Genomic DNA, 25,059 nt, shown 5'->3' on the forward strand with positions numbered 1-25,059 from the left:
CCAGGTCAAGGCAGAGGAAGAAAGCAAAGTTAGGAAGCTTTGTAGTCCTCTCCCAGGTACCAACAGGCTCCGCCGCTCGCTGGGAGACGTCTGCCACCTAGTGGGACATAGAGGCCACTGACGCTGCTTGTAACCCTAACAGTGTGGAAAAACCACATTGGACCCCATAAACATGTACAGTGACTGTGTGTTATTTTAAAATAATAAGTTGAAAAGATAAGCGTTTCTGCAGACAAATATATCAAACTTTCACGGTCCAAAGCTTCTGTTAGTGCCGGGTAGATTAATACAATAAATAGTACACTACCAGGTGCTGGTGACATTCAATAAGCCAAGAAATAAAATGTTCCTCTCTCCTTAATGGAAACTGCGCGCTACCACCACGTACAAGAAGTCGCCTCGTAAAACAGTGTCGTGTAAAGTGGAGTGCTTTATTTTAACAACCCTCTCATGTTGACAGCAACCCGTGTGTCCTGGGTGTTTTTTTTTTTTCCTCTACAGTGAGTGTGAAGTATTCTTAGCCTGTGTCTCCATGATGAAAGTCACACAGCACGACGTGAGCGCCGGTGCAAAGAGCATCTTCTAACTCGTTACATCCATGTAACTACTTATTTGCAGTCTTTTGGAAATAACGGATGGAGTCGTGTGAAACCGATACGATCAGAGCTAGAGCCCAGGCTGACTCTCCCCCTGCTTTCTTCTCTTCCGTCGTTTGTCACATTTCTTCCGGGTTACACTAATTGCTATTAAAGAGGTACAGGCACCATGTATATTCGATAGCGTAGCTCAGACCCTCCCCTTCACAACTCTAAGTTTACTTTCTAGCTGTGGCTCTGATAGATGGGTTGTGGGCAGGGGTGCCATTTCCCTCTCTTGGCTTCTTGGCTTCTTCTACCTGGATACTGTCTATTGAAGGCTGTCTGCTGTGAAACCACACCGCCACACATCAGTGACACTTGGGGAGCTGGACGTTCAGAGGATAAAATCTGTTGTTTATGGTAAACAAATGAAAGTAACCTCCTCTTCTGGGTACGGAGCTTCACGCCACCTGGCACCAGAAACTTCACCCCGAGGCACAGAGTACCAAGCTAGAGATAGCTGGGGATTCAGCCTCTCTACTTTCCCTTCATCTCATCTCCAGCCATGAGCTAGCATTGCCTTCCCTGTGATGCTTAAATGTGGAAACAGAAGTCATTTTCAGTGAAAGGCTTTTCTGTCTTTGGGAACACCCACATTGCCTGTAGAGTAGACTCCAGGGGTCCTAGAGAAGTGGGCAGAGTTCTCTCAATGTCACAGGGGGAAAGGGTGAGCCCAGTGGTTAGAAAGGAGACAGATTGCCAGGTTCCAGTCCTATGTACTCCCAACTAAGCCCATCCAAGCATGCACAGTGGCTGGGATCAGATCCATGAAGACTGGTACTAACGGCCTCATGGCATTGCCTGATATGGTCACTGACTCAGAGGGGCCAAGAGTCCCACATCACTGCCTGGTCGTTCTGTGATGGGGGTTTTCTGATAGATATCAATCGCTTGCATGACAATGTCACACATGGGCATTCATGTGGGCACCTGCTTCAAGATGACAGATGGGCTGGGAGCTGCATGTCTTCAGGGGACACTTACAGTTGGTAGGATTCAAACTCATCTGCCCCGAGCCATGGCTGTGCCTGCTTTGTAAAGACTATGTAATGAGATTAGTAGAACCTCATTGGAAGACATGGATGTCGAGGGAGTGCCCGGAGTCTGGGACAGGCTTGGTTTGAAGGGTACTTCAGAATGCATCAAAGTCCCTGAACGAGAAGTCAAAGATAATGGCACTGGGATTTGTCTCTACTGCATGTACTGGCTTTTTGGGATCCTAGTCTGTTTGGATGCACACCTTCCTAGGCCTGGATGGATAGGGGAGGGCCTTGGACTTCCCACAGAGCAGAGTACCCTGCCCTTCTTAAAACTGGAGGGGGGAAGGAGGAGGATGAGTGGGGGAGTGGGAGGAAAATGGGAGGAGGGGAGGAAGCAGAAATTTTGAATGGTATTATTTATAAAGCAATAAAAAAAATCTCTGAATGATTCCACCCCAGCTACACAAACCACTTGCTCATTATTGTTGTCTTTGTGGAAGTCAATTCAAAGCAGGACAATAACAAATGGAGAATAAGCAAATAAAAAGGTTGTTTCCAATATTGCAAACCATAGTTGGTTTTCTTACTCTTTGGGGGGCCTGCCACCCAGCTCCCAAATAAACACATGGAGATTTATTCTCTCTCTCTTTTTTTTTTTTTTTTTTTTTTTTGGTTTTTCGAGACAGGGTTTCTCTATAGCTTTGGTGCCTGTCCCAGAACTAGCTCTTGTAGACCAGGCTGGCCTCGAACTCCCAGAGATCCGCCTGCCTCTGCCTCCCGAGTGCTGGGATTAAAGGCGTGCACCACCACCGCCTGGCTGGAGATTTATTCTTATTTGTGAATATCTGGCCTTGGCTTGGCTTGTTTCTAACCAGCTTTTCTAACTTTAATTATCCTGTTTCTCTTTAACTGTATTTTGCCTCTGCCCTTTTTACCTTTCTTTATTCTATAGATCTTTCTTCCCTTCTTACTCCTTGGCTGGTTGTGTGGCTGGGTAGCCGGCCCCCGGCATCCTCCTCTCCTCCTTTTCTCACTCCTCCCCCTTTTCTTTCTTTATTTTGAGCCTGTATTTCTCCTCCTGTTTATTCCCTCTGCCTGGAAGCCCTGCCTATTCCTCTCTCCTGCCTAGCTATTGGCTGTTCAGTTCCTTATTAGACCAATCAGGTGTTTTGGACAGGCAAAGTAACACAGCTTTACAGAGTTAAACAAATACAACATAAAAGAATGCAACACATCTTTGCATCATTAAACAAATGTTCCACAGCGTAAAAGAATGTAACACATCTTAAACTGACATTCCGTAACAGTAAAGTTTGTGTGAAGAAAAACCAAAGTGAGGGGGAATACAAAGCAGTTGGTGGGGACAGCTGTATGGCACCATGAGCATTCTAAATGGGAAAGTCTCTGTGACCCATGGGGATGTAGATTTTAATGTCTCTAAATTAACTCTCTTTTAAAAATGCCCTTCTTCCTGGAGATGGAGAGGCTACCCGGGGAATGGGCTGGCAGCAGTGCAGGGGCAGGGGGACTATCCTACCTGCAACAGAAATGTTTGTCTGAAACAGGCCTTCACCCTCGGTTTCCAAAGACGAAACCCCAGAGTAAAGACATCTGGATTTTGTTTAAGGAATATCACCAAGGAACTGCTGCTACTGCAGAACTAGGAAGCAGGAAAGGAGAACCGAACAGCTAAGAGCCCTCCTGAAGCCCTGTCTGTGTCTTCCATGACCACCCTACAATGGGCTCACTTCCCACAGCCCTGTACATTGGCCTGACCTCCTTCATACCCTTTCCTGTGGCCACTGCCCCTGCCTGTATGCTCCACTCAACATTAGCAAGCCTTGTGCCCATCCATCTCTAGGCTCGTTTCATTTTTATGAGTCAGATTCTATACTTATATCTAATTTCCATTAGAAAATTTCTTTTTTTTTCTTTTTTTTCTTTTATTTATATATTTATTTTTTTATTGAGAAAAAAAATTTCCGCCTCCTCCCAGCCTCCCACTCCTCCCCCCTCCCTCACTCCTCTCCCCTTCCCCCACTCCTCTCCACCTCCCCCCACTCCTCTCCCCCTCCCACCACTCCTTTCCCCCTCCCCCCACTCCTCTCCCCCTCCCTCTCAAGTCTGAAGAGCAGTCAGGGTTCCCTGCCCTGTGGAAAGTCCAAAGTCCTCCCCCCTCCGTCCTGGTCTAGGAAGGTGAACATCCAAACTGGCTAGGCTCCCACAAAGCCAGAACATGTAGTAGGATCAAAACCCAGTGCCATTGTCCTTGGCTTCTCAGCAGCCCTCATTGTCCGCCATATTCAGAGAGTCCGGTTTTATCCCATGCTTTTTCAGTCACAGTCCAGCTGGCCTTGGTGAGCTCCCAATAGATCAGCCCCACTGTCTCCGTGGGTGGGTGCACCCCTCTTGGTCCTGACTTCCTTGCTCATCTTCTCCCTCCTTCTGTTCCTCATTAGGACTTTGGGAGCTCAGTCCAGTGCTCCAGTGTGGGTCTCTGTCTCTATCTCCATCCATCGCCAGATGAAGGTTCTATGGTGATATGCAAAATATTCATCAGTATGGCTATAGGATAGGATCATTTCAGGTTCCCTATCTTCAGCTGCCCCAGGAACTAACTGGGGACCTCACCTTGGGCACCTGGAAGCCCCTCTAGGTCCAAGTCTCTTCCCAACCCTAAGATGGCTCCCTTAATTAAGATATGTGCTTCCCTGCTCCCCTATCCCACCTTCCTTTATCCCAATCATCCCGTTGCCTCAAGTTCTCCCCCATCCTACCCTTCTCACTTTTCTCTCCCCATCTCCCCTTACCCCCCTCCCACCCCACCCTTAAGATCCCAATTTTTGGCCTGGCAATCTTGTCTACTTCCCCTACCCAGGAGGATAGCTATATGTTTTTCTTTGGGTTCACCTTCTTATTTAGCTTATTTAGGATATCAAATTATAGACTCACTGACCTTTATTTATGGCTAGAAACCAATTATGAGTGAGTACATCCCATGTTCATTTTTTTGGGTCTGGGTTACCTCACTCAAGATAGTATTTTCTATTTCCATCCATTTGCATGCAAAATTTGAGAAGTCGTTGTTTTTTACCGCTGAGTAGTACTCTAATGTGTATATATTCCACACTTTCTTCATCCATTCTTCCATTGAAGGACATCTAGGTTGTTTCCAGGTTCTGGCTATTACAAACAATGCTGCTATGAACATCGTAGAGCATATACTTTTGTTGTATGAGAGGGCCTCTCTTGGGTATATTCCCAAGAGTGGTATTGCTGGGTCCAGGAGTAGGTTGATCCCAAATTTCCTGAGAAACCGAAACACTGCTTTCCAAAGTGGTTGCACAAGTTTGCATTCCCACCAGCAATGGATGAGGGAACCCCTTCCTCCACAACCTCTCCAGCAGAGGCTATTATTGGTGTTTTTGATTTTAGCCAATCTGACAGGTGTAAGATGATATCTCAAAGTTGTTTTGATTTACATTTCCCTGATCGCAAAGGAGGTTGAGCATGACCTTAATTGTCTTTTGGCCATTTGAACTTCTATTGAGAATTCTCTGTTCAGATCAGTGCCCCATTTTTTAATTGGGTTAATTAGCATTTTAAAGTCTAGTTTCTTGAGTTCTTTATATATTTTGGAGATCAGACCTTTGTCTGTTGCGGGGTTGGTGAAGATCTTCTCCCAGTCAGTGGGTTGCCTTTTTGTCTTAGTGACAGTGTCCTTTGCTTTACAGAAGCTTCTCAGTTTTAGTAGGTCCCATTTATTCAATGTTGCCCTTAACATCTGTGCTTCTGGGGTTATACATAGGAAGCGATCGCCTGTGCCCATCTGTTGTAGGGTACCTCCCAATTTCTCTCCTATCAGGTTCAGTGTGCTCGGACTGATATTGAGGTCTTTGATCCATTTGGACTTGAGTTTTGTGCATGGTGATAGATATGGGTCAATTTTCATTCTTCTACAGGTTGACATCCAGTTGTGCCAGCACCATTTGTTGAAGATGCTTTCTTTCTTCCATTGTATACTTTTAGCCCCTTTATCGAAAATGAGGTGTTCATAGGTTTCTGGGTTAAAATCTGGGTCTTCTATCCAATTCCATTGGTCAACTTCTCTGTTTTTATACCAATACCAAGCTGTTTTCAATACTGTAGCTCTGTAGTAGAGTTTGAAGTCAGGGATGGTAATGCCTCCAGAAGTTCCTTTATTATATAACACTGTTTTGGCTATCCTGGGTTTTTTGTTTTTCCACATAAAGTTGATTATTGTCCTCTCAAGATCTGTGAAGAATTTTGATGGGACCTTGATAGGGATTGCATTGAATCTATAAATTGCCTTTGGTAGAATTGCCATTTTTACTATGTTGATCCTCCCAATGCAAGAGCAAGGGAGATCTTTCCACTTTCTGGTATCCTCTTCAATTTCTTTCTTCAATTCCTTAAAGTTCTTGTCAAATAGATCTTTCACTTCCTTGGTTAGAGTTACCCCAAGATATTTTATGCTATTTGTGGCTATCGTGAAAGGTGATGCTTCTCTGATTTCCCTCTCTGCTTCCATATCCTTTGTGTATAGGAGGGCGACTGATTTTTTGGAGTTGATCTTGTATCCTGCCACATTACTAAAGGTGTTTATCAGCTGTAGGAGTTCTTTGGTGGAGTTTTTGGGGTCGCTTATGTACACTATCATATCATCTGCAAATAATGAAAGTTTAACCTCTTCCTTCCCAATTCGAATCCCCTTTATCCCCTTATGTTGTCTTATTGCTATTGCTAAAACTTCAAGCACTATATTGAAGAGGTATGGAGAGAGTGGACAACCTAGTCGTGTTCCTGATTTTAGTGGGATGGCTTTGAGCTTCTCTCCGTTTAGTTTGATGTTAGCTGTCGGCTTGCTGTAAATAGCTTTTATTATATTTAGGTATGACCCTTGTATCCCTAATCTCTCCAAGACTTTTATCATAAAGGGATGTCGAATTTTGTCAAAAGCTTTTTCAGCATCTAATGAAATGATCATGTGATTTTTTTCTTTCAGTTTATTTATATGATGGATTACATTGATAGATTTTCGTATGTTGAACCAGCCCTGCATCTCTGGGATGAAGCCTACATGATCATGATGGATAATTTTTCTAATGTGTTCTTGGATACGGTTTGCCAGTATTTTGTTGAGTATTTTTGCGTCGATGTTCATGAGTGAGATTGGCCTGTAATTCTCTTTCTTGGTTGAGTCTTTGTGTGGTTTTGGTATCAGAGTGACTGTAGCTTCATAAAAGGAATTTAGCAATGACTCTTCTGTTTCTACATTGTGAAACACATTAAGGAGTATAGGTATAAGCTCTTCTTGGAAGTTCTGGTAGAATTCCGCATTGAAACCATCTGGTCCTGGGGTTTTTTTTTTGGTAGGGAGGTTTTTGATGACAGCTTCTAATTCTTCGCGACTAACAGGTCTATTTAGATTGTTCACCTGGTCCTGGTTTAACTTTGGAATATGGTATTTATCTAAAAACGTGTCCATTTCTTTTACATTTTCCAGTTTTGTGGCATACAAGCTTTTGTAGTAAGATCTAATGATTCTTTGAATTTCCTCTGTGTCTGTGGTTATGTCCCCCTTTTCATTTCTGATCTTATTAATTTGCATATTCTCTCTCTGCCGTTTGATTAGTTTGGATAGGGGTTTATCAATTTTGTTGATTTTCTCTAGGAACCAGCTTTTTGTTTCATTGATTCTTTGGATTGTTTTCTGTGTTTCTATTTTGTTGATTTCAGCCCTCAGTTTGATTATTTCCAGTCTTCTACTCCTCCTAGGTGAGTCTGCTTCTTTTTTTTTCTAGAGCTTTCAGGTGGGCTGTTAAGTCTCCAATGTGTGCTTTCTCTGTTTTCTTTAAGTGGGCACTTAGTGCTATGAACTTTCCTCTCAGGACTGCTTTCATAGTGTCCCATAAGTTTGAATAGGTTGTTTCTTTATTTTCATTGAATTCAAGGAAGACTTTGATTTCTTTCTTTATTTCTTCCTTGATCCAGGTGTGGTTCAGAAGTTGACTGTTCAGTTTCCATGAGTTTGTAGGCTTTCTGGGGGTAGCGTTGTTGTTGAATTCTAACTTTAATCCATGGTGGTCTGATAAGACACAGGTGGTTACTAATATTTTTTTGTAACTGTGGAAGTTTGCTTTGTTACCGAGTATGTGGTCAATTTTCGAGAAGGTTCCATGAGCTGCAGAGAAGAAGGTATATTCTTTCCTATTTGGGTGGAATGTTCTATAGATGTCTGTTAAGTCCATTTGATTCATTACCTCCATTAATTCTCTAATTTCTCTGTTAGGTTTCTGTCTGATTGACCTGTCCATTGGTGAGAGAGGAGTGTTGAAGTCTCCTACTATTAGTGTGTGCCGCTTGATGGCAGCCTTGAGTTTTAGTAATGTTTCTTTTATGTACGTGGGTGCTTTTATATTAGGGGCATAGATATTCAGGATTGAGACTTCATCCTGATGAATTGTTCCTGTTATGAGTATAAAATGTCCCTCTCTATCTTTTCTGATTGATTTAAGTTTGAAGTCAACTTTGTTAGAAATTAGTATGGCCACACCTGCTTGTTTCTTGGGTCCATTTGCTTGATAAGCCTTTTCCCAACCCTTTACCCTGAGTAGGTGCCTGTCTTTGTGGTTGAGGTGTGTTTCTTGTAAACAGCAGAATGTTGGATCCTGTTTTCTTATCCAATCTTTTAGCCTGTGCCTTTTTATAGGTGAGTTGAGTCCATTGACATTAAGTGATATTAATGACCAGTGGTTGTTAACTCGGGTCACTTTTTTAGTAGTAGAGTTTGTGTGTTTCCCTTCTTTGAGTTGCGCTGGTGAAGGGTCTCTAGATGTTTGAGTTATTGTGGTCATTGTTGGACTCCTTGGTTTGTGATTTTCCTTCTACTACTTTCCGTAAGGCTGGATTTGTGGCTACGTATTGTTTAAATTTGTTTTTATCCTGGAAGATTTTGTTTTCTCCATTTATAGTGAACGAAAGCTTGGCTGGGTATAGTGGTCTGGGCTTGCATCCATGGTCTTTTAGTTTCTGAAGTACATCTATCCAGGACCTTCTGGCTTTCATGGTTTCCATAGAGAAGTCAGGTGTAAGTCTGATAGGTTTACCCTTATAAGTAACTTGACCCTTTTCCTTTGCAGCTCTTAATATTCTTTATTCTGTATGTTTTGTGTTTTGATTATTATATGGCGAGGAGATTTTTTTTGGTCCAGTCTATTCGGTGTTCTGTATGCTTCTTGAACCTTCAAAGGAATATCTTTCTTTAGGCTGGGAAAGTTTTCTTCTATAATTTTATTAAATATATTTTCTGGACCGTTGAGCTGTACTTCTTCTCCTTCTTCTATCCCAATTATTCTTAGGTTTGGTCTTTCTTTTTATTGTGTCCCAGATTTCCTGAATGTTTTGTGATGAGAATTTGTTGGTTTTGCTGTTTTCTTTGATCAGTGTGTTTATTTTCTCTATGGTATCTTCAGTGTCTGACATTCTTTCTTCTATCTCTTGTAATCTGTTGTTAGTACTTGTCTCTGTAGTTCCTGTTCGTTTACCCAGATTTTCCATCTCCATCCTTCCCTCTGTTTGTGTTTTCATTGCTTCCATTTCATTCTTCAAGTCTTGAACTGCTTCCCTAACCTGTTTGATTGCTTTTTCTTGTTTCTCTTGGTTTTCTTGCGTGTCTTTGAGCGATTTATTCATTTCCTCTACCTTTTTGTTTGTAATCTCTAATTGTTTATGGCAGTTTTTCACCTCCTGTTTAAGGTCCTCTATTATTTTCATATAGTTCACTTTTGAGTCGATTTCTTCTAATTCTTCTGGAGTAGGGTGTACAATTCTTCTTATTTCGGGATCCCTGGATTCTGGTGGTGTCATGTTGCCTTTCAGGTTGTTGGAGGAATTCTTGCATTGGCACCTTCCCATCTCTTCCTTCAAATGGAGCCAGGAGAGGCCTGGTGTCTTGGTCCAGTCTTTGCTGTGATTGACTCTCTGGGTGTATCTCTTCAGTGTAGAAGCAGGAACCGTTCCTGTCCAGATGAACTCCTCAGCACCAAAACATGGACGCCTGGTAGTCCAATGACCCGGGGACAAAAGGGGGAGCTTGGGGGCAGGGTGGGGACGAGTAGAACACAGGACACCCTGCCACACAGGCTGAAGGTGCATGTGCTCCCTTACCAGGGGTCCTTGAGGCCTGCCCCTTAGGTAGGCTCTCACCGCTCTGGGTGGGTAGCCTTAGTGTAGGAGCAGAAAACTGTTCCTGAGCAAAGGACCTTGCAGAAAATGAAGACTTGGGGGGGGGGGGGGGAGGTTCGTGTGTAAAAAAGACAGCCCTGCAGAAGGAGCTGGGGGAGGGGAGTTTGTGCTCTCTTCCGGGACAATCCGCCCCTGGATAGCACACACTCACCCGTCCAGATGGGATTCCTCAGCAACTAAACAGGGCCGTCCGGTAGCCCAATGATCCGGGGACAAAAGGATGAACGGAGCAGGTGAGGGGGATGGTATCCAGAAGAGCACAGGAAGCCTGGCGCAGGAGCTGAAGGTGCCCGGGCTCCCTTACAGGGGACCCTGAGGCCTGCCTGGTAGGCAGGTACTCACCGCTCTTAGAAAATTTCTTAATTACTTATTCGCAGACTTGCTGGTTTCACACAGTTTGAAGATAAAAACACTCCCCACCAAGATGCACCATGCTAACCCTGCAACTTTGGAGTCTTCTTGGTCCTGAAAACCCCTTGGGCCATGACCCTCACTCATAATGTAGACTGAGTACCATGTGAAGCATGGCCTGTGCCCAAATGTGAGCTACCACAGCTGCTCAGGGAAGGCAGAAGCTTAGAAAGACTAGAGAGCCAGGTGTGAAAAGCATTGTTAGAACCACTGTCAACAGTATGACAATAAAAAATGTATTATTCATAAATTCTTCCCAAAATGAATGTCCTTAGTTCTGTCAATTGTCTACCAGATGGGAGTCTCGATTGAGGGATTGCTCACATCAGACTGGTCTGTGGGTGTGTCCGTGGGTGTGTCTGTGAGCGATTGTCTTCACAATCGGTTGTAGGAAGGAACAGCCCGGATGGTTCCGGTTGTCCTACCCTGACTTCTCTCCTGTAAGGAGAAATAACCCTTTCCTCCCTTTGTTGCTTTGATTCGGAGTGTTTTGTCCCAGCAATAGAGAAGAAACTAGGACGATTAGGAAACAAGCCATTTTACAAACAGACAGATACCTTTAATACAAATGAGCAGTAACTATGTAGCGAAGTCAGAAATAAGCTGTCTTCAGGAAGAGGCCTTTCTCCCAAAAGATACAAGATGCACAGATAAATCAGTGACACTTTGCACATGTTCAGTGGGGGGCACTTTAATTTCATAAAGAGCTGTGAATATTTTCATCGTTTTCATCAGCTTGAAATTCCAAAGACATTAACAGAATTATTCATTTCATAATTGTTATGAGTTAAAAAGGAATGACTCCTGTACCATAATATTGTCCTTCTGTGTATTATTCAAAAGTACAACATCCCTGAAGATAAAGGAGAGCGTCCTCCTCTCCTCACATAGTATAAAAATGCTGAGACTACAGCAGGCGTCGGCAATACAAACCAAACTGCACTGTAGAATAAGTTTCATAAACACAAATCCATCTTTTCTCTTTGGTTCAAAAAATACAAGAGGTAGGCTAAAGTCAAAGATTCCCATTTCACTGGATTTTTTTTAGAAAGCAATTATAACAGAAATGATCAGAAACCAAGTGAGTCTATGGACTAAATCTTAAAATGTAAGAATATGTGATTTTTTGAGGCAGGGTTTCTCTGGGTAGCCATGGCTGTCCTGGAACTCACTCTCTATATAAACCAGTCTGGCCTTGAACTCAGAGATCCACCCACCTCTGGTGTGTGCCACCACCGCATAGCTAAAAATATCAAATATCTTCTTATATAAGAAATAACATTTTTCTAAGCTCTAATAAAACAAATCCTAAGAGAGAATTGACTACAAAATCAGCTTTAGTGGAAGTTGTGAGTGCTGTGATATTATAAATTTCCTGGCCTCATCCTGAACCTTGAAGCAAGTGAAAAGGCGGATGGGCGCGTATGCTTACAGACTGCGCCTCTCATTCACGTAGAGAAGATGGACATATAGTACTGTCGGAACATGCTGGTGTCTTAGCTTCCCCCACCCCTTCTGGGAAGCACAGGTTCCACAGACTTCAATAAGAGTGGGACGAAGGTGTCATTTACCTGAAATCAACACTTGAGTCATGAAAAGAACAATTTCAGATTTCTATGAAGGTCCCAGGGAGCCTTCTTGATTTAGAGAATTTGATTCAAATAGTTTTAAAAAAAAAATGAACAAAACCAAGACACTCTCTGGAAAATGGTACAAGTCAACAGTTTTGTTCACTGATGCTTTAGAAAGCAATGGGGGAACACACAGGGTCTACCAAATAATTTGAATCAGTAATTTAACAACAGATGACAATCAATTTCTAAAACTGGGGACCAAATAGCAATGCAAGTAGAACAGAAAGAGTGTATATTGTAATAAATATTATCTCACTGCCCCTCTATACACAAATTTGGCTACTATAATTCATTCTTATTCTGCTTTCAAATGAGGATATAAACTGTGCAAGATTGATTTTAAATACGGTGATTTTTTTCTACTAATCTTCCTATAGGGGAATTTTACATCTATAAAGACTTCCAAAATATATATAACAATTTAAGTCCCAAGGCTTTCTGATCACTTTGTTTAAAAAAAAATGGGCATAAACAAATTGACATAAACCTGAACCAATTAGAACAAAGATTGGTGATTTGTAATTCTACTACACCAAATGATTTCATCTTAAGCAAGTACATTTTCAGATTTAGGGTGCAAGGCACAGGTCTTTATCAGCAAACATAAAGTACAATTTTGTGGCTTCTGAAACACTTCTTGAACCTATGATTTTGAGCATTACGGAGGATACAAAACCGAGCCCAAATGCTTGAAGTGGCTGCAGATTCTTTTCCCTTTGGCTGGGGGAACAACAGCTTCTTTTACAATGGACTTGCTGCCGCCCCGGAAGTCAGCGGAGAGCGCTCACAGCTTTGATCATCACGGGAAAGAAGACTTGGCCGTGTCACTTCTGAGCTACTCCTAGTGTCTGCTTCATATTTTCATACACCACATAGCTGATGCCAACGGCAGGGAGCACCTTCATGAAGTTTGGGGTGATGCCTCTGTAGAGTCCTGGCACTCCTTCTTTGGAGATGATTCGCTGAAAAAGGCCAACCATGCTCAGCTGCGGGGCCCCTTCCACCATGGCTAGCAGACAGACAGACAAACCAACAAAAAAAGATAAATAAAAGGCGGGAACCAGGCTAATCCAATATTCAAGCATGCATCATTGTTATCACAAAAGACGACTGGGGATTCAGAATGGTGTCTCAAATACAATGGACCAATAAAAATCAATTTTGAAAACAACCTTCCTGATGCAGCACCCACCAGTGAGGGCACAGCTCTTTAGGAACCGCTGTGCTAGGTACTAGGTTAATTACTTGCCATGCTAACCCTTCAGGATAAAAATGTACATTTCATAACTGAGGAATTAGAAAGTTGGAATGATAGTGAGCCCTGTCCTGAAACCCTGGTTAGCTAGCTGGTAGCAAAACCAAAAAGCTGTGGCTGGTGCTCGAACCAGACACTTTTAATTAAAACCACATCCTTCTATCACAGCACTCTCCCCAAGCACTGGCTAGAATGCTTACATTTTAGATAATAGGGGAGGGAGGAGCTGGAGAAGTTTAGAAAGGGTATAGAGACCTAGGCCTTGTAATTATCTCATGAGGGGAGAGATGAAGAAAAGAGGAGGAGGAAGAGGAGGGGGTGGAGGAGGAAGAGGGAGAGGAGCCAGCTCTGTATTACTGGTACAACAAAGGACAAAGGTAGGGACGGGCATGGGGGGAGGACCATGGTGGTTTTTAGATGTGATGATTTCCTATAGGGTACTAAGGGGCTGGAGATGCCCACATTGTTGAGTAGCTGTTTCCTTCAAATTGAAGCATTCCATTTGGAACCTAGACAACTCCCAAGACTCGGGAAGTAAACAAGACCTGCCCAGCTCAGTCAGCTTCTGAAACTAGAATTCCCAGAAGTCCTCCCCACTTTCCAAGGCTATATGAGCAGTTATAACTACTGCGGACAAGAGGTTCCAGCACAGGTTTCTTGCTGGTTATCCAGGGAGCTCCGGGGATTCGGCTTCTGTGGGTGATCACATGCACAGGTTGCAGGGGTGGGGTAGGGCATTGGTTGCAGGGGTGGGGGTGGGGTGTTGGTGGCGCAGCTGTCTTTGAGCCACTCAAGCCCCTGTGTGTAGCCATCACCCACACTCCGGTCAGAACCCCAGCAAACTCACTGACACATAACGCTAGCCATGGGTGGACCCGTTTCTTTGGTCTGTCCTTGCCCTATCTAGGGGAACAGACAGATGTCAACTCACTCCAGCCTCCACAGGGAAAGTCACACAGCTGCATAGTGGGGGTAGGGAACAGAGATGAAGCTAACACGGAGGCAAGATACGATTGCTGAAGACCTCGGAATTCCCGCAGAGAACTTGGGAATTGACACTGGAAACAAAGAGTTACAAAAATGTCTGAAGAGATAAGAAATGAGTGGGCCTTGATGGAAAATGGCAGATCTTGGCAGCTGTGCTGGTCAGGACTGGAGCTAAGAGGAAGGAAGGCTCACCGCGCAGCAGGGTAAACCCCTGAGTGGCTCTGAACTCCAGCTCCACTGCCTGTCACACGTGTAACCTTTACAGACATTCCTTAACTGGTTTTGCCTGCTAGTCATTTGTCAAATGTGGACAATGTTAGTATCAAGCTCCCAAAATGGTCATAATGAGAGACTGTGCACACTTAGTTTGCTATTTCGCATTCCTTTCTGCAGCCCCTCAAATATGCCACTCTGCGGGCCTGTTCCCAGCTAGCTCCCACTACATTCCTGGGCTTCGTCTGGACTTAGGCTAGACCCCATGCCACGAGGTGTTTTAAAGGGCTGTCTTCTGGTTGGATCCATGTCTTTTCCACTCTACAGTGACCTGATTCACACCTGACTTGTTGCAGTCTCTAACCCAAGCACCCATCTGACAGTGTGCCTGGTCCCAGTGATGGCCCAAACAACATGTTGACAAGTGACTGACTGTCTGGTTGAAGGAGTGGTTAGGAATGGGACCACGGCTGCCCAGTACTCATAAGAGAAAGTACAATCGATGAAGGTGACCAGGGAAAAAGAAGAACAGAAAAGAAAGACAAAGAGTATTGCATGCTTTCAAAGAGTAGGTAGCAATAAGTACCAGCAAACAGCAAGAAGACAGTAGTCACTGAGTGACAGGAGAGTCAGGCTAGTGCAGCCGAGGAGCCAGCGGAGAGAGTGCCATAGAGAGAAGGCTCACCGCCAAATCCTTTACACATACTATTACTAAGAGAGAGAGAGAGAGAGAGAGAGAGAGAGAGAGAGAGAGAGAGGTGGGACAAAGACCTGAGCCCAAATCTGCTAGATGTCAAAGTTTATGCTCTTAAAATATGGATTATTTCTGTAAAGAAGGAGCAATAACAGACACACAGAGGGAGAGGGGGAGGAAGGGAGGGAGGGAGAGAGAGAGAAAGAGGGAAGGAAGAAGGGAGGGAGGGAAGGAGGGAGGGAGGAAGGGAGGGAGGGAGAGAGGGAGGGAGGGATCTGAGCGTGTGAGTGACATGAAATGTCATCACAGCCATTCTGGAACCCAGACTCACCTTGTGCCTGCATGCGAGTCCTCACCAAAGCCAGGGGGTAACTGGCCAGCTGCCCGCAGGTGCTGGACAGAGCCCCACAGCTTAGCAGTACCACCACACCAGGGTTGACAGAGTCTTTGGCAAAGTTATCCAGCCAATAAGTCTTCAAAAGCTGCCCCCAAAACAAAGAAAACAATCAACAAAGGAGATACTCAGGCATCGCTCACTCAACATTATCGTCTTCAGGTCTGTTTCATATAGTCAACTCCAAAAGTAAAATATTTTAAGCAGAATATACATGCTAATACATAAAAGCCCTACGTACCTAGTTGTGCTGGTTTGAAGGAGAATGCCCCTGTGGTGGTTTGAATAGGGATGGCCCCCATAGACTTGTGTGTTAGAATGCTTGGCCCCCAGGGAGTGGCACTATTGGAAGGTGTGGCCTTGAGCTGGAAGAAGTGTTTCACTGTTGGTGGTGGGCTCGGAGATCTCAGAAGCTCGTTAGTCTCCTCCTATGCCTGTGTATCAAACGTAGAACTCTCAGCTCCTTCACTAGCACTGTGTCTGCCTCACCAAACTCTTGAGTTCTTAAAAGTCCCAAGTCCTTCTTTCAACCCAGCATCTAATGCAATGGCTTGAATATGGTGTGTGTTCAGTACATGTTTCTCAGATTCCTAAGGTATTAAGTGACCCATGTGGCAGGGATGACCAAGTTTGTTGACCTGAATGGCAGGTGGTTCGTATTCATATATTGCCTGAGCTGTCTGAGTTGTCTTGAGCTCAAGTCTCCACAGGCAAGCTTCACTTTATAGACTGAGCTGCCTTCCCCAGCCCCTACCTCCAGCCCTAGGGGCTGTTAAATGACAAGGGACAAAGCTGTGGGATCCACATCACTCCCTGGCTTCGTCAATGCCAGGTGGTAGTAATTCTAATAAATTTCTGCTTATTTTTCTCTGTGCCTCCCCATCCCTCGGGCCATCTTCTAAGCTGCATTTGAGCGCAGACTCTTCATTAACAAAAGTAAATATGCAAGGAAATCTAATACAAAAAAAGAGGTTCAACACATTTGTGATCTCACAGTCGGGGTGCTGGAAAGATGGAAGGACAACCCTGTGGGAGGCCAGTCACAAACAGTTCTGCTGGCCACTAGCCAGCCACCTTGCAGACTACCTACCCTGCAGCCCGAAGCATGCTATGCCCTCACTCACCTCATACACAGCGAGATCGATGCCTGCATAAGGAATGATGCCCAGTAAGTTGGGAACATAGCCTTTGTAGAAAGCCCCAAAGCCTTCCTGTTTCAAAATCTTCTTAGCACATCCATATATTCCAGAGTATTGTCCGGTTTTGGCTACCGCTAGCCGGGTTTTCAGAACCTAGAGACCAAAGAATGCAACACAATTTAACTCACGTTTAACACGGGACAATTCAAAAGTACTGATTTCATGAAGCACTAGCAAATTCTCTCTCTCAAGAGAATGCCCAGTTCATTGATAGATTCTCCCTCGTGTGTTACTTCCACTGAGAAGCTAAAATCAGAGCCAGGAAGGGCCAGTTATTTCAAAGAGAGTCTGAAGGAGGGCTTTGCAGATAGATAGATAGATAGATAGATAGATAGATAGATAGATAGATAGATGATGGATAGATAGAAAGACAGATAGATGATGGATGGATGGATAGATAGATAGATAGATAGATAGATAGATAGATGAGTGGGTGGTGGGTGGATGGGTGGGTGAGTGGATAGATGGATGGATGGATGGATAGATAGATAGATATAAACATTTTAAAAATGTAGACCAGATAATTTTTTATTATTAATTATGAAAGCTTAGGCTTGTTTCCAACTAGCTCTTAGAACTTAAATTAACCTGTTTCTATTAATCTACATTCGACCACGTGGCTTTTGACCTCTCCATCTGTATGTCTGACTCCTCAGTGTCTTGCTGGTGCCTAGTTTCTAGCCCTGAGTTCCTCCCCCCACCCCCCACCCCCGGGAAGGTTCTGCCTATTGTCTCCTGTTTAGCTACAGGCCATTTAGCTCTGTGTCAGATAATCTTTTTGATGTCATAATAAAATTAATTGGCAAGGAAGGTGAAAAGTGGTGGCATAGGGGACAATTCCATTGTCTTCAATGGAGCACAGGCCGGGGAGATGGAGGGTGGAGAAGGTGACGGTATTAGTTGAAATGAGGGGTGTGGGTAGAGGCTCAGAAGTAGGGCAATCTACAAAGCACTTAGGGCACAAGCATGTGGACTTGAGTTTGACACTCGCAAACCCCACATAAGAGTCTGGCATGGGAGTAGATGCCTGTGGCCCCTGGGGAGGGAAGACAGACAGCTCTCTGGGGCTTGCTGGCTAGCCAGCCAAGCCTATAATGGTAAACTCAGGCCAGTGAGAGACACAGTCTCAACAGGTACGCAGTGCCTCCTGATCAATGACACCCAGGGTTGACCTCTGGCCTCCACAGGCAGGCACAGACACACACACACACACACGCCTGCCCTTGTGCACACACATGCACAAATCTATTCCCATGCATATCACAAAGAGGTTCAAGTTAAAGGTATATTTTACTTAGGTATTATAAACTATTGAGAAACCCTAGCTGTATCCATAAAAATTATCCATATCTACTCTATTAGTTTTGCTATAAAGCGTGAGTTGGCAAACACTTTTTGCAAAGGCCAAACAGTAAGTATTTTAGTCTCTACTAGCCTCTCGTGCACGGTCTCTGTTACATATCCTTTGCTTTCTCCCTGCCTCTTTCAGGCATAACAACGATTCTTCGCTGAGGCTGTACACACTGACCACAGGTGGTCTGCGGTTTGCTAGCCAGCCGGCGCTCTTCCGGAAGGATGTCTAGTTGTTATTATCGTCCTACGACCAAAGTCTCAGCTTCCACTACTGGGGTTATGGTACAAAAGCTCACTGGAGAGGAATGAGAGGTTTAGCCCTCATCAGCACCCTGGCAGCCAGCCTCTGAGATGAGGATCCTGTTTCCAGGGATGCTCTGCTTTGCAGGATGCCCCTCGCACACAGTACCAGGGTCAGTCTGCGTAGCCAATAGGGTACAGCCAAAGTGACAAGAGACAGCGCTTAATCCCACACAAGGGCTTGCTCTCGTCTCGCTCATGCCATTGACGGTAAAGGAGGTCAGGTTGGCATGCTGCAAAGATCCACAGACCATCTACAGAGGCTTGCCTAAAAGAGACTGATGTTTCCAGCCAGCAGCCAGCCAGGCCTGGCAGCAGCCACCTGAGTGAGCCTGAAAGCAGCTCCACCCCAGGTCACCCTCTAGATGACCACAGTGCTGGGTGACACCTTCACAGAAGGCGCTAAAACACCTGGGGCCAGGAAAACCTAGCTGTGTTCTTCTCAGACTTCTAATCGCCAGAACTGTGAGATGCTAAAGGCTTGTTTTAAACTGTTAGGTTTGCGTTGACTTAGTACATGACTATAGCTAGCCAGTGCAAACACCACCAAGCAGCCGGGCCTCAGCTGTACTTGCCTCCATGGGATAAATAAAAGTCTGCGCAGTTGCTCCAGCCATGGAACCAGAAATGAATCGCTCAAAGGTTCCTAACTTTTGTCCTTCCTCAGTCAGCAACTTCTTGTACTGTAAAAAGGAAGTTTTAAGATGAGCATTAATAGCGAATTTACGGTAACTCCCCCTCCCAAATTCTTCTATTGAACCCAAACCTCCACTGTGATAGTGTTAGGAGACAGGGACTCTGGGGACGATTTTGGTTAGAAAGAGATTCTGAGACCTCAGGATAGAATAGCATCCTTCTCAGAAGGGACAGCTGACAGACAGCTCACGCTCTGCCAAACCAAGCACCAAGGCCATATGACTATGGAGCAAGAAGGCATGAAGAGCAACTCCGCTGCCTGGCCCTTGATCTGATAGTGCTTAAAGTTGAGAGCTGTGGGAAACACACTTCTGTTGTTAAACCACACCTTAGATGGTATTTTACGGTGGTGAGGCACAAGTCAGATCCTAGGAATCAATTCACTTACAGTGCGATGAGATGCCTCGAGACACACCCTCTACATTAACAATCCTAGCAGAAATGTGGGGCTTAAATTGCTGATTCTGTTTCCCGGGAAGCAGGGTTTCAAATTAGATCACCACACAGGTGACACTGTAGCTCAGGGGCCGAGTTCTTGCCTGACTGTGTAGCAGCCCTAAGTTCAAATTCCAGCATCATTATGAAGAAAGAGGGGAGGGGAAGGAAGGGGTGAGCCTGTTAGAGCAGCCAGGTTAAGAGTCGGATGAATGGTACCAAGTATGCTGTGTGTGGGCTTTCAGACACACTCAACTTCCTCATATTGAAATAACAGCATTATTTTTGAATATGTATGTTAGGCTCTGGCTTTCCTACCATAAAATTAATCATAATTTGAATGTTCAGGCATTTGAATTAGGAAAATCTCTTTCCCCTGAATGGGCTCCACGTAAAGTCCTGAGGTCAGCTGCTCTTTGCTTTCTCTATTTCAAAAGTCCCCACAAGCCCTGGTCATTTCCAATGGGTATAGAATTGAACTTACTCAAACAAGAAACCAGGGTGTGGTATTAAACTCTAAGGTTCATATAGGCCATGGTAAACCATAACAGAAGAAATGACAGAAGAAAAATATTGTGCAGCTGTTTCAGTGATCCTGCTAATAGCCACAGAAGCCGACCTCCAAACCCATTGCTGTGCTTCAATCCGGCCCACAGAGAGGGAGGCAAATGCTTCATTTGCTGTCTCCTGCATCCACTCAACAAACACTCAGCACTTCGCCTGTGCTGGGCTCTGCCTGGGTGCTGGAAGGCAGGGAGAAGCCAGACCCCTGCCTCCATGGAATTTTCAAGCTAAGTACAATTCCATTGACACAAAGGAATTCATCTGAACAGTTTTCTTTCCAGGGCCATTTTTGTAAAGCTTGGATGAAGTGCCCTGTGTCCACTAGCACTCAAGATGAGTCAGCTAAAGTCACGCTTTGAAGAACTACTTAGAAAAGAGGGGCGGGGGTGGGGGAGCCTCCCTCCATAAATGGTATTATGGAATCCAAGATTCCAGAATTCAGCTCTGTGGAAGCATTGAGTTTATTGAGTCCTAGTCTCCCAGAAGGAATTTTCTCGTGGAATATTAGGAATAAAGACCCAGAGCGCTGCGTGCTGATCTTTAACTGAATCAGATAGCTAACTTCTTTTGTTAATGATCTCCACAGGTAATAACTATTACCTGTTCATAAGCCCAGAACTTAACAGCTGTCTCAGGAGCGATTTTAATGACATTTGTGCCATTTCCTCTCCAAAGGGAACGGAGTCCTCCTTCCTTTACCATCTGCCGAAAGCCTCCTAATATATTCATTGATTTGGAACCATGAACCTAGAAATAAAAGCAAAGCATCATGGCATAGTTCTGCATATTGTTGAAAGTAGGTCTGAGCTGAGTGCAAACACCGGATCCTGGATGCTAACGCCTCCTCCAGAGAGCATTCTCTGACGAGCTGCAGTGTTCTGCTCATTGTGGCCACACATGAAAACCAGGAAAGAAAGGTGTTCGATCTGCACAGGGCACAGACAGAAGCAGATCTACACTGGGAACTTTGCTGGGCTCAGCCCTCTGCACTTCCTTCCCTTGGTTAATTTGAATCCGTATTTCTTCCCTGTAATAAACCACAACCATGAGTCTGTATTTTTATGAGACCGTCTACTATCAAACCTGAAGGAGACTTTGGAGGAACCTTCAAATGTGTAGAATCTTAACAATCTTAACAAAGCCACTTTATTTTAAATAACAAACTTCATAATAACATATGACAAAGAAAAGCATGTGTGCCCATTCAAGCTTTCTCAATAAAAAAAATCTCTTTTATCCAAACAATTTAAAAATAAGAAAGTGTTGACAATATATAGTCAATCATAAAAAGCACAACTTTAAAAACATTTTTAAGGAACTGCAGAAATGGCTCAGTGCCTAAGAGCACAGGCTGCTCTTGCAGAGGACACAGGTTTGATCCCCAGTATCTCCATCAGAGCTTACAACCGTGAGTAACGCCGGCTCCAGGGATCAGGTACCTTCTTCTGGGATCTGTGGGCTCTGCATGCATGCGACACACATGCATAGATCCAGGCAAAACATCCATACACATAAAATAAAAACGTATTTAAGCAACTGCTAATATCTTCTACACTATTCCCATATGCCGGTGTTTACATAAGTTAAACTTTAGAGCCGTCCTTGGTAGATACTCTGACTACCGTTACGGAATGGAGAAAACATGAGATCTCAGAAGTCAAACGCAGGGTAAGAACCAAAGGAAGGCTCTGGAGGTGAAGCTACTTCCTGCCTCATCTACTCTTCTTCATAAAAAGGAAACTTTGGTTCTTGCAGCCTCAGCTTCCTTACATGTACGTGGAAGTAAACCAGCTGCTTTCCCGAGCTCCGTGAATATGGAATGGGTTGCCATGGTGTGCACAAATAGATATTCTTCCTTCTCTCTCCAACACCAGTGAGCAGCCAGGCCTGTCTGGAAACCCAGGTCTTTTCTGCTAACCTTAGCTCTAGAATCACTTCTGAAATCATATTCTCATCGCCAAGACTCAGGACTTGAGAAATCCTCTTTCTCAAGTCTTAAAATCAAAGAAAATATAATTTGATGAGAACCCTATAATAGCATTGAGGTTTTGTTTTTGGTTTTTAGTTAAACATTTGAAGTCACAGAATACCAAAGACTAAGATTTCATTACACACAAGTACTAACAATTTACAATTTAATGGAACAGTACCAAATACTTAGACAAGTGGCTAATATGAAGGTTAATGGTAGAAGAATATCATTTTTTAAGATATGAAGAACTGTGACTACACACAGTATGCTTTGGATACAGGCTGGCACGTGGCATGACTCACCTGCATCATGACCTTGAGACGATCCAAAGGTGCTGTGCTAGTTCTAGAGACTGCGCCAGCCACGCCTCCTGCCAGCAGCTGCCGCCACCACTGTCCTGATTTTTTCTCATCTTCTGTGAATTCATCCGGAATAGTTAAGCTATCCCCTATGTCAATGCCCTGGTAAAATGGAAAGAGATCCCACAGTTCTTCAGACACAAACAGATAAGCCCAGAACTTTCTTTTTGTGTAGGAGCTATTACTGTATTGATCAAGGTTTTCCCTTGGGATTGACAGTGAACCAATCGGAACATGCACGCGTGAGCATCTAGTCACACGGAATGTCACACAGAATCGACACACAAGACCTGGGAACTGTCAGTTGCAAAGTCACAACTTCCTCCTTTTTTCAGATCAGGTGACTTTCATTGGAATGAATGGCAATGAAAGGGGGATGTTTTACCGCAGTTAGTCCTTGTCAGTCACTTGTCGCAATGCTAGAAAGCCACACAGTTGGTGGCAGCTTTGAAAAACTACTTAGCCCGTACTTCAGACACTATTTGTCTTAAGTCCCATTACACTCTGTGCCGTGAAGTATATATAATTTAAACATGAAAATTTTACAATTAAACCTTGCACATAAATAGCTCTACGCTCATCATCCATATAGCTTGAGGACAGTTTTATCACTATGATACTTTTAACTTAATTATCTAAATGCTGCGGTGGGTATAACTAGGTCATAGAACACTTTCTTAGCATGCTCCAGGCTCCAGCATCACACACAAAACATGACTTTGACATAAAACTTTACGGGCAAGAATGAAAGGTAATGAGCCGTACTTTGGGAGTAATACTCTCTTCCTCGTTACCAATAAAATTTATTTATGATTAGAGCATCAAATTATCAACTATCCCCAAAGATATAATACAAAGTTCACACAGCATAAAATGTACACTCATAACTGATTTTATAATGCTCCGCATAAGCTTAGGCATTGTTAGTGGTGACAATGTGAACTCTAGGTGTACTGAGTGAGAGTCAAAGCTACTTCTCCCCAAGTACAGAAGACAAGTCCACGGGTTGAAGAGTGGGAGATCCTGCAGAAGGTTCCCCAAGTGCTTCGAGGAGCAGACTGTACAACAGAAGCTAATTTACACCAATACATTTTATCGGATTGTGAATGAAACAATCACAGGGGAATTTTGTGGAGTGTGCACTGGCAGGAAATGCCAAGCATGCGAGTCAATATGATTCTCCAGCATTCAATGAGCAATGCAGTCCCTTAGGACAGCCATAAATCTAGGCAGCCTGACTAAACAAGCAGTTTCGGGAGGGACCTGAAGCCATGTCATCTTTAGCAATATGGAAGTACAGAGATGGCTGGGTAATACATGTTTTCTGACTTTAAGACTTCCCTGTGGCAGAAGCATTAAATGCCAATGAAGTAAGAGCAGCTAGCTCATCGAGATGGGACTTCTTCCAAGTTTTGAGAAGAGCTGTATTTATGCCACCTTGGGGGCTTTAAAGATGCTCCATTAATCTGTGCCTAACAGAATAAACAGATCTAGAAGTTAAATATCGACTGGGACTTTCTTGGACTTGGCCGCCCTTTCCAGGGTATTACAGTGTTTGGGGGTAGTAACTGTTGGGAACCAGAGCTCCGTTAAGCATAAGGGGCTACAAAGACTGACAGGCTGCATAGAACTTAGTGAGCAGGGCCAACCTATCTCAACTACCTTTATCCCCCTGAATATGCGTCTTTGCCCACCTCTGTGTGTGACCTAACATCCTTGTGTATTAGGTAGACCCTTTGGAAGGTTTGAACAGACCTCCCAGATTCTACCAGCTCAAGGCTAGGATCACACGGCCTCTGAGGACCATAGCAGAAAGTTCCCTACTTTGCTATAAGCCCTCTGTCTGACGTTTCCGCCAAAGTATTTGAAACACATCTTGATTTATGATTTTCTGCTGTGTTACTAGAAAAACCTCATGAAACTATTTCCGTGTTAGAGCACTGAATTTAGGGTAACCTGAGTCTATGTTCCCAGGCCAGGGTCCCTCAATTAGATACAAAATAAATTATCTCTTTGTCTCTTTTAAGGTGGAGCTGTGTTTCCTGCATTGACATTAAACCTATGCTTATACCTGTGCTCTAAGAAGCTACAGAAACAGAAAGCAAACTTACAGTAGAGTGTTTCCAGAAACGGATAATTTCTTCGATGTCTGTAACAGGGTTAAATAGGAAGTAGTCTCTCCATTCATTCCAGTCCACTGTCATGGTCCCATCAGAGTCAATGCTGAGGGAGGGTTTAAACAGGTGGTTCAAGAACAAGACATGGACACCGCTAACATGATTGCTCATTTTACAGAGTGAAATTTTACCTCTCAGATTAATATTCTTAAAGAATTTTAAAAACGTGTTGGCAGGTTTAAAGGGTTTAGCAAAAGACCATTCGATTAGCAGGCATGCAGCCCTGGAAAAAGAAAACCACACCACTCACAGTAACTCATATGCGTACATGATGATAGATTATGATATTTCTGACCATTTTCACTACTTGGAGAAAAGCAGATCCAAACATTATGGAGAGCCCACTACAGACCACACTTAGCACTCTGTCAGACTCAAGGCATCAGGCTAAAAGACACAAAATGGGTAATGAAATATTAAGGAGTATGAATAAATAAATTCGGGGGCCATTTTTTTCCTCTCACAAGCTCAGGGAATTATTTCTTAATACCCTAAGACTGAAACACTTGGGTGCAACTTTTGAAATAGCT

General features: G+C 43.9%; 1 protein-coding gene across 1 annotated transcript in view; it reads right to left on the reverse strand.

Moving 5' to 3' along the window:
* Positions 1-10,834: 10,834 nt before the first annotated feature.
* The window catches only part of Slc25a24 (solute carrier family 25 member 24), a 41,635-nt gene continuing 27,410 nt past the window's right edge, over positions 10,835-25,059 (reverse strand). Inside the window, exons 4-10 of the mRNA XM_041655842.1 lie at positions 24,464-24,575; positions 22,296-22,454; positions 20,622-20,768; positions 18,902-19,009; positions 16,599-16,766; positions 15,412-15,562; positions 10,835-12,940 (exon numbers count right to left, since the gene is read on the reverse strand). Coding sequence (XP_041511776.1) covers positions 12,756-12,940; positions 15,412-15,562; positions 16,599-16,766; positions 18,902-19,009; positions 20,622-20,768; positions 22,296-22,454; positions 24,464-24,575 — 1,030 coding nt within the window. The 3' untranslated portion in view covers positions 10,835-12,755. The remainder of the gene's footprint in view (positions 12,941-15,411; positions 15,563-16,598; positions 16,767-18,901; positions 19,010-20,621; positions 20,769-22,295; positions 22,455-24,463; positions 24,576-25,059) is intronic.

The sequence above is a fragment of the Microtus oregoni genome, unplaced genomic scaffold (genome assembly GCF_018167655.1).
Source record: "Microtus oregoni isolate MIOR12 unplaced genomic scaffold, Mior012 000000F_ref0000247, whole genome shotgun sequence".
NCBI lineage: Eukaryota > Metazoa > Chordata > Mammalia > Rodentia > Cricetidae > Microtus > Microtus oregoni.